This window comes from Heliangelus exortis, chromosome 1, assembly GCF_036169615.1.
Source record: "Heliangelus exortis chromosome 1, bHelExo1.hap1, whole genome shotgun sequence".
Taxonomy (NCBI): Eukaryota; Metazoa; Chordata; class Aves; order Apodiformes; family Trochilidae; genus Heliangelus; species Heliangelus exortis.
In genome coordinates, this window is record NC_092422.1 from 30,781,632 (window position 1) to 30,791,869 (window position 10,238).

The 10,238-nt window shown below is 47.2% G+C and overlaps 1 protein-coding gene across 3 annotated transcripts in view; it reads right to left on the bottom strand.

Annotated features, from left to right (window-relative positions):
* Positions 1–10,002, bottom strand: part of DGKH (diacylglycerol kinase eta) — a 154,365-nt gene extending 144,363 nt beyond the window's left edge. Inside the window, exons 1-2 of one of the 3 annotated variants that reach the window (XM_071740198.1) lie at positions 9,830–10,002; positions 2,605–2,790 (exon numbers count right to left, since the gene is read on the bottom strand). In XM_071740198.1, the coding sequence (XP_071596299.1) occupies positions 2,605–2,790; positions 9,830–9,886 (243 nt within the window). In that variant the 5' untranslated portion in view covers positions 9,887–10,002. Of the gene's footprint in view, positions 1–2,604; positions 3,120–9,829 lie in introns of those variants that run through there. The other 2 variants (XM_071740206.1, XM_071740193.1) reach the window with 2 other exon arrangements.
* Between the last annotated feature and the right edge of the window lie 236 nt (positions 10,003–10,238).

Below are 10,238 nucleotides of genomic sequence, written 5' to 3' on the forward strand. Positions count from 1 at the left end.
TTATGCAAGTAAAAGGTTCGCTCTTATACATATATTTGCTAAATCTTATTACATACATGTTAAAAAAAAAAAAAATCCACTCCTCAATTTTCTGTCTACAAAGTACGTCCATATGGTAGCTTTCACAAATTATCAACTGTACCAAAACATCTAAAAATAGTATCTTTCTTAAGTAAAATAAAAACAATTACTAGCAGAGAGTTTTGGGTATAGTTCTAAGCTAAGGAATCAATACCACGTTGCTGAGATGTTTCAAGTACACAAGCAATCTCAAGAGAAAAATAGCACAGCATTAAAAACAGCCCACAAGCATCGACGATAAATGTACTATACATGGTTTGGGTCCTTTCAAAAGTCTATTCTTAACTGCAAGACAAATCCAATCCATTTAATTAAAACCTTAGCTTACAAACACATTCAGTGAGTAAGTGAAGCTTAACAAATCTAATTTGAATGAAAGGGACTAGCCGGGTAAAAGAGCAGCTCCCTGATGTTCCTTGCTCTAGTGGTTTCATGTAACCACTGATCACCAACTACTACAACAGAAAACATACAACACCCTTAAACTAAATGGGAGTTGTCTGTCTAAATATAGCTACTTTTAAATAATGCATCATGAGTTATAAAATAAAGTGCTACTGAATTATTTAGCACAGGTCTCATCTTTAACAAAGATATATCACTTTTAATTAAATGGAAAGATAGTTTATATTCAGGGTTGCATATTATTGTAAATTGCAACAAAAAGAAAAGCAACATTTTTGTGATTTCAATTATGTCAGCAGTTTTTCCTATAAATAGATATATATATATATATATGATTCACAGAAATAAAACCGAGATGTAAACTAAAATAAGCAAAAGCATCATTTGTAGATTTGCCTTTGAACTCCAGGCGACCCCAGCTTTGTATTCACTGACAGCCCTCAGAGAGTATCCTACCAACCCATAACAGTTGGTAAGAATTGGCAGAGATCTCCTGCTTACAAACCTTTTTCAATAACGTTCATAATATGCATGTTCTCCTTATGCAAGTATCAACCTCAATGGCAGCAAACCCTTAAATATATTTAACATAATTACAGCTAACAGAGCATCATGCTCTGTTCACTTTTAAACATTCTGAAGTCCACCACACAGTGTTAAAGCTTAAAGTTTGTCTGGGGATATGCTGTCAACACAATGCAATAGCTGTATATTATTTACTTTAGTAACCCTCCAGTCAGGTCTACCATCTGCAAATACAAAATTAACATCTCACAATAAAATGAGATTAACACATCATGTTTGGGAGGTTTCAGGAGAAATCTGCTTTCCACCTTGTATAATGGGACAATGCTGCTGTTGGCCAACCAATGCTTTCTGTTTAAAGGTGGCTGCCCTTTGGATGTAGTATGTGAAGTGAAAGCTCAAGGAAAGAAGAGCAGGAACCCAACAAGACTTCACAGCCAGCTTCTTACTAACTTTAGTGAGTGATCTGTAAAGGAAACAACAGCACATAACCTACTGTGAAGAAATCAAACCCTGACTGTGATCTGTCTGGGCCTGCATAGACTCACTTTGTCCCTCAAACCAGACACATCAAAAACCCTGGTCTTCACATCACTGCACACGCAGGCTCTCCCCAGTGAGGTTTTGTGCAGACCCCATCACCAAATCTGTATCACGCTTGGTCAGAAGACACAGGACCCTTCTACACAGAAAGTGTCATGTCTCATTACTTTTAGATTTTTTAATGCAAGGTTGTTGAATTTCATTCTATGGGAAAAAACACGATGTAAGTACACCATCCATCAAAAAGTTAATTCCACCACGATGACTCCAGCAGCCAGAGACAACATTAAAAAAAAAACAAAACAACAACAACAAAAAAACCCACGACGGCATTAACCTGAAATTCTGACAGCTACTTTTGCTTTACGCATCCAGCCCCACGGGCGAGGATGCCTGTGAGTTTCCTCCTGTCCCGAGAGGTGCCTTTCAGCCTGGAAACCGTGTCCGCTACTTTCGCCGCACTCCCGCTCCCAAACGGGAGGGAGCCCGATGTGCCACCCCCGGCTCCTGCCCGCCGCTCCTGCGGAGCGCACGGCGGCGGCTCCCGGGACGGGGAGTGAAGAAGACGGAGGAAGGAGGGGAAGAAAAAAGTTGGTGAGGACGGGCTGGCTGACACAGCCCACCCGCGCTACGGGGAGGCAGGGCGGGATCCCCGCGGTGCCCGCCGCCGAGGAAGAGGAGCCGGAGGGAGGCAGCCCGCCCGCCGCTTCCCCCACACCCAGGACGCCAGGCAGGGCAGGGCGGCTGCCGGCCGCCGGGGCAGGCGGCTTCCCCTCCGGCCCCGCCGAGCCCCGCCGCCCCAGGGGCTCTTCCTGCCAGCCGGGGACAGATGTGGACGCAACAGCTGGACGGGGAGGAGGGGAGAGGGAAGGAAGGAAGAGGCACGGCTGCCTCAGCCCCTCACCACCAGCCCCCCCCTCCCGCCACCGATCCCGGGGATGCGGGCGGGATGCAGCGGCCGCCCCCGGCTACGGGTTGGCTCCGCTCTACGATGGGGATGAGGAAACTCGCCCCGGAGACAGCGGGACTCGCCGGCTCCTGCCCCCTTACCTTGCTGCGGATCTGGCCCGAGGTGGACACTTTCCGGATGAGTTTCTGGGGGCCCTCGTGTTCCCCTTCGCTGTCCGAAGACTCGTCCACCGTCCCCGCCGCCGTCGCCGGAGTTTGGGGTTGGGGCTGCTGCGGGATCCCGGCGCCGCTCATCCCTGCCTCGGCCCCGGCCATCTTCCCGGACTCCTGCCGAGAGAGAGCACACGAGCCCGGCTCAGCCAGGGCAGCCGCTGCCGCTCCCCTCCCCAGGGAGGAGGAGGAGGAGGAGGCGGTGCAGGAGGGTGGGGAAAGAGGCGGTGCGGGGGGGAGGAGACGGCGGCGGCGGGGACTGAGGCGACCGCTGGCGGAGCTGAGGGGAGCGGGCCGCCCGGCCGCCATCTTCAGCCTCCCCTTCCGATGGTGAAGGGCTGCGCGCCCCGGCCCGGTCAGGGCGGCCGCCGCTCCCCGCTCTCAGGGGCCTGGAGCGCTGCCACCCGCCGGCGGGCGGAGCCGGGTTCCCGGACGGGACGGGCCCGGCCCTCCGCGCCCCTGCCACCGGGGAGCCGCTGAGAGCGGCCGCCGGCTCCAGGGGGCGCCGAGCGGCGGCGGGTGCGGGCTGGGCCGGGCCGGTTCTAGGGGGCCCGCGCCGCAGGTGAGCGCCGGGGCGGCGGGGTGGGCCCGAGGGGCGGCAGAGGCGAAGGCGGGCGGGGAGGACCCCCCCGGAGCCTCCCGCACCTGCCCGGACGTCCCCGCGTGGTTCGGGAGATGGGACCAAGCACAGGGCAGAGAGCGGCCCTCAGGTGGCTGAGCACCTGCTGTTCACACCCCTCAGTAACCACCGCCGTGTGGTTTTTGAAATCACCCGTGGGAGGTGGGAAGCCAGGCTGTAAGTGTGCCATGCAAAGTACGGGGAAGCTGTCCGGTCAGGGATGCTTTGCACACCCTCGGGAGCTGAGGTTGTCTCTTGGGGACTGGATGGGCAGCGTCCCATGCAATGGGCTCCTTACCCAAGCCTCCAGCCAGTCAGTCCCGTGTTATCCATCAAAGCAATGGGACAGTTTGGGCCAACGCATACTTCTCAGCTGCTTTCTTCTCTTACTTTAATTGTTTTACTACTCTATTCATTTTTTTTCTTTGTAGAAGAGAAGCCTTAATTTTTGGGGAAAGAAAGGGTCAGTTTTTCCTTTTAATCTCAGATCTGGAAGCTCACGCGATCTTGAAATGTCACCACATGTTCTGGATTGCGGGGCTTCGAAATTATTGTGGCTCGTATGTAGTCAGTGTTCAAAACAAGCATCTAAATCACAGCATTACTAAATAAAACACACAACTCCTAGCTGCATGGACTGGATTACACATAAGAAAGCAATCAATACTTGTGGCTTCTATATTCCCACAATTCTATTTATATTTCTAGAAAGGGAACTGACACGTTTAATGCTGCGGCACCTATGTACAATGCAGTTTAATAAGAAACAAAACCAAGCCCATCAACCCATCCAAGGTGTAAACACCTTGTTGAGACTATTAAGTGCATACACACTGGAGTATCCCACTTTTATTGGGAGTCATTTGTAGGAGGTAAAATTACATAGCTCCAAGAAGCCTTGCAGGTTTTATGGCTTAGTTCTTGCATCAGGTACCTCAAATGAGATTCTACTACACTCCTCCACACATGACTGCTCAAGTTATATATTCTTTAAAAGTCAAAATTTACATCTAAAAATGTCATTTTTTAAACTTTTATTTGATCATGTTACTTGCATTCCCTATCAGATAGGGATTAGATATTCCTCATAATAATAATAGGGCCTACATCCTACAATTAATACCACATGTCAAAATAGATTAACTTCTCATGTAGTCCCCTTTCCTTACAGGCTAAGGGATGACTGTCTGGTCTCACTCCTCACCTGAAAAAGTTCCTTTTCAAAAACATAGGAACAAATTTGGGCAAGTATGTACTGCACTCAGTGAATTTAGGGCATAGCTAGGAAGAAAGGTTAAGAGCAAAGTTTATGAACACTTGTTCTTTTCATCCTTCTTTCTTCCTCTTCACCTTGACTTCAGGAATAGCAAATTATGTCAGAACACATCTCACTGCAATCTTTTGGAGGTAAATGACAATTGAACACTGCAAGAGGATGACAAGACAGGGTTTGCTAATTAATGCTAACATGTATTACATGTAATTGTGACTGTAATTTGAGGAACACTTAGGAGTAACAGAAGGCTTGCAAGACTGACTTAACTCCATTTAATAAAACCGAATTAAACAGCACCAGCTGAACAACACTACTTACTGTTAGATTTGTTCCCATACTAAAAAAGCATTCAAAATAGCATGTGACTGCTATGTATTTGTGTCACACGACTAGGATCCTGTGCAAAGTTACAAGCAAAACTGTTTACAAGTAGAGATTTCACAAGTTGCAAAGGAAAGATGAGAGAGTGAGGGGGGAAGGCACATAAAACCAGCACATTAGTCAAGTGTCTAGTTTGGGATTTGGACAGAGAGATCATGAAGTTGACTCCTGATGACTCCATATTTGCACCTTTTGGTGTTTGCATTTTTTTTTTTTTTTTTTTTTTTAAATAAAACATCATCTGGTTGCTTGTTCCTTACATATTTAGACCTCAGTCCTAAAAACAGTGGATGTACTTCCAAAACCAGCTTCCAATGTTTTGGAATAAGAAGCACACAGGACCAGTATCTTCGAGAGCAAGACATTAATCTGGTTTGGTTTCAAATCACTTTCCCAATGGGTTACACTGCAAGCTAATGTAAAAGCTCATCTTGAGTTTTATAAAACATTGGATCATTTAGCAATGGATGTAAATACACTGCATAATTTAATAAATGGAAAAACAGAAAGAAATTAATAACTTGGGTTTTCAATCTAATACCTCCTGTGATGTCTGATGGCTATTACAATGCCAGCAGAGGAGCTGGAGATCACCTTAAGTATCTGTACAGACAGATTTCCTTCCTGGGCTTCATCTCAAATACATAAAAGCTGTTACAAGACTGCAGGTGAAATGGTCAGTTCCTCAACTTCTGTTCACCTTCAGAGTTTAATTGTCAGCCCTAGCTTCTGCATGCTTTTTGCACCATAGAGTGGGCATTGTGCATCCTCATGTGGGCTACCCTGTTGGGATCTTGCTCTGTCCTGACTGCCAAAACACAAAAATTGGGTTACAAGGAGGGAATGCACCAGCCTTTAACTTCCAAGCAAATCTCTTTCATCACAGCTTGATAAACATCAGAGTGCTATGAAAAAAATGTGAAGTACTAGGAATGTTCTTTCAGATCACTTAACATGAAGATAGTAGTAGTAATGACCTAAATATGTGAATTATAGGATATGTCCCGCAAGAACAGTGCAATGAGAAAATTTCTTCAGAGTGTGTAGGGGCATCTGTAAAATTAACATGTCTAAAATCCATATTCAGCTAATGTGTACAGAGTTTTCTAAATAGAGAAACAAAGCAAGCATTAAGCATTGCTGGAAGTACCTGAGTTACTTATTCGTGTTAGCATAGGAAGTTGTTCCTACAAACATACACATTGTCCATGCACAAATACAGCTTTACAGATCTCACTGTTTCCACTTCTTCTGACTTTCAGAAGTATTAATTGATAATCAGGGTCCAGATCCAGCCTTTACCAAGGTAAAGGTTCTGAAGGTAGCTGTGAAACTCAATAAAGACTGCCAATTTCCCTGCTATCCCTTCACCTCACAGCTAAAACTCTCCCAGATGGTTGATGTCAGACTCAATATGAGAAATACTGAACAGCACATTTCAGCTCAGTGAATACAGCTATGAATACCACGGTACAAATGGTACCAACAAGACTTCTGCATATTAGGCTCTTGAAGAATACAGGGCTATATGCAGCATTAAAAACACAGTATTTGCCTGTGCTGTCTTTCATACTGTGCTTCACACTTCTTAGTCAGTTCCTGAAATTTCCTGACTGAAGCAAGGAAAGACTGGTGAAAAGAGTAAAAAAAATGTTGGTATTTAAAGGGAGACGTTCAACTGATACAAACCAGCTCCACTGACATGGTTTGTGCTATAGCAATTGGTATCAGCTGATGATCTGCCCTTTATATTCAAAGAATCCCAAAGTGCTGGGTGCATACATACACTATGTGAACACTGAAACTCAACCACATCCAGTCCTGATAACAGAGTATGTGTCATTAAAATGCATATGTAACATAGGAAAAAAATCCAACTACACAGGCACTCTAGATGCACTGGAAATTATTGTTTATAATGCAGGTTAATTCATTACTTTATTCAAGGAACATAAATTATTTCAACTCTAGTATTGATTCCCTTCATAATAAGCGTATTTATTTATTTTCCTCTAGGCCACTTTGGCATCTATGAAATGAAGGGTAATACTTTTTCATCCACCTCAAAAAGTTTTTCTGGGGGTATCTAAATGAATAGCCATGTGTTTCTCTGGTCAACAGTGCAATATTCATCATGTTTAAAATATTTTATTGAATCTTTCCTGATTTTAGTGGTTAGTGATGACTATAGCTTTTAACTGAGCTCCCCAGACTAAGCAAATTAATTTCAGATCTGATCTGAACTTTCTCTGCAGATCAAGTTAGCAATTTTATTCTTTTTCTGCTTCCTTACTTACCAAAGGAGAAGCCAAAATAGAACAGAATATATGAATACCAGTGTTAAGTAGAGCAACAACATTTCTCATGACTGTTTCAGGTGTAGCAAAGGCAATCCTGTAACCCACAGGTTACAAAATTGTGGTCTATGCTTTAGAGAGAAAAGTTGTAAAACAGTGGAGGCTATCAGAATAAAGAATGGCTTTGCAGGATGTTAGGAGCAGGATATATGGCTCCTATGTTAGAAGCCACATGTACATTTCAAGGGAGAAGTCAACTCAGGCCTCATATAAAATATGAAATTTGGGTTTAGAACTTTGTTAGACATATATTACCTATATTTGAGGTACAAAGCCACAAAGAGACAAGAATGCCTCTTGGAAGAATTCAGGATGAGCCTTACATTTTCTGTTACTTTTATTTAGCTCCATCCAGGAGGATCTATTGCAACACCTACTGGAGTCAGAAAGAGGTTTGCCATCCAGAAATGAGCTGTGAATTAAGGAAATGATTTTATAGATATTTGAAGCTGCACCCAGATGAGTCTGGCAAAGAAGTTGTTGTTCCATTTGATGTCTGTTTTTTCTCTGAACAGCCACAGGAACAGCGCTTCCCCATGACTTCTGAAAATTTGCATATATAATTAAGTTGCACAGATTCAAAGCCTCCAATAAATAGTTTCCCCTGTCCTGCTGCTCTTTTTCTGTGTTTTGAGAGGAAGGGAGAGGTCTGGGCACCTAAATCTCAGTTTGCTGCCATTATAATAAAAAGCCTGCTTGCAACCAGATACAAAGAGCAATTATATGCCTTTTGCCATAAAGAGTATGTATTTTACCAGCAGGTTACCAGGTAAAAGATTGAGTGGTTTTGCTGAAATTAGAGGCTTGTAAAGGAAAACAGTGCAGTGGTTAACCGTAAAATTGCATTCATGGATGTAATCTTTAACAAATGCAGCAGTGAAATGATAAACATGACCCAAATCCTGTCTCTTACTGGGGGAGGGTGAGATGGAGGGGATAAAAGGAGACGTGCTCCTTGTTTATCTAAGCCCTGCACACAGAAGGAAACCGGTTTGGATGCTTCAGCCAGGACTCCGCATTTCCAAGCGGATGGGCTGCAATCCATCTGTCTCCCGAGTTTCAGCAGAGTTTGGGATGACGGCAGCCAATTTAAATGTCACTGTTTAATAGGATAATGTCTTTGCGGGAATCGGCTTCGCCACCTTCCTCCCACGATGTCTTCATCTTTCCAGACAAAAAAAAAAAAACCCTCGGGTTTCCCTTGTCTGATGCTGTTGGTGTCAGCTCCATGTTACTGGAACACACATACAGCTGTTTTCCCTATCACAGCTGCAACTCCAGCAGCAGTTTTGAGGCTTGAGAACTGCAGAGGGCAGTGAAGGGGGATGTTGAACTACACAACAAAACCGAGGCTAGTAAAAATGTATTTGGGAAGGCTACAAGTCCTAACAGGGAGGTTCACCCTGGGTTATCTCCAGGGCTGTCCTGGGACCAAGCAGACCTGGCCAGACAAAGTATAGCTCTTTCCTGGCTGCTCTTTAAAACTGGGTTTACAAGTAAAACCAGGGAGCCCTGGACCAGTACGAGTTAGCAAAACATGGCACAGTCATCTAAAGGGGAGAGTCACAGTGGCATGGCTCCATGCTTCATGTCATCTCCTCAAGTTCAGGGCCAGAGAGAGCCTAGCTTTGCCCTCTCAGATAGCCTGAAATCTCCCAAGCAGCTACTCAAAGATTATTTTTAGCCCTCCTTGCCTGATAAGTGTGTGTGTGTGTGTTTGCACAATGGAGGAAAGCCCAGCAGCGGGACCAGACGGCCCTGAAAAGGGAAATCTGATTTTATCGCCTGCTGAGGATGCCGGTGACATGATTTCCTTCAGCTGGAAGAAGGGTCTCCGAGTTGCTTAAATAAACGGCAAGGCAACCGCACTGCAGCTTTTCCCCCGGCCAGTTTTGGGCACCCCCTTGCCTTTTGCAGCTGAAAGAGATGCACTTGCTACGCACTCCACAAAACGGGGGGGGCAGCGGGGTACCCAACACCTGGCCCCACAACAGGAGCATTTCCCAGCCTGGCTACAGAAGAATGACGGGGGGGTAAGAGGGGAAAAGTCACTCTTTCTGGAAAGTGCCTCTCCACGCTAGACACGCTGCTTTTGCTCTGCTAAGAGAAGGCGTTTAATGGTATCAACATCCAACACACACCCTCCCCCGACAAAGTTGGAGGCAAGGAGGCTCTCGATGCTAAGCTCAGCCTTTCCACCCGGGCGGTGAAACTAAGAAAAAAGGACAATGAACTCCCCGTCCCCAGAGAGACAAGCCCGCTAGCAAACAGACGGACACGACGGGACAGAAAGGCTCCCACCTCCCACCCTCGCTCCGCGCCCCGCGGGGAGCAGAGCCGGCGGTCGGGCTCTGGCGCGGAGCGGGGTCGGAAGAAGGGAAAGGGGAGGAGGGGAAAGGAGGGGGAAGGAGGGCGGGGGGAACGCAGCGATAAGGTTGACAGCCCGACCCCGCCGGCTGAACAATACAGGCAGGAAAAGGGTAGGAAATGCCTGTGCAACTGCCAGGCACGAATGGTACCTACCAGTTCCTCCCAGGCGGGGCTGCGGGCGCTATAGGAAGGGTACCCATGCTCCTCCATCCCCCCGCAAGCAGGTCCCTACCTCCGCGGGCAGCGGAGCAGGTTACGCCGGGCTGCGCCTCCCTCCTGTCGCTGCCGCTCCTCCGGCTGGCAGCGCTTCCCCCGCCCCGCTCTTCCTCCCCCACACCCCTGGACCCGCTCCTCCCTTTTTCTCCCCCAGGCCCCCTCCCTCCCTCCTCCCTCCGTCCCCGGCCCGCTCCTCTCCCTCCCACGGCCACCGGGCTCAGAACCGTCTCCCGAGGGACACGGCCTGCAGCTGCCCCCGCCGCTCACATCCCCCGCTGCCGCCGTGTCCTCCGGTGCAAGGCGCGGAGCCCGCCCCCACCGCCCCCCGCCCTCCCGCCCGCGGCAC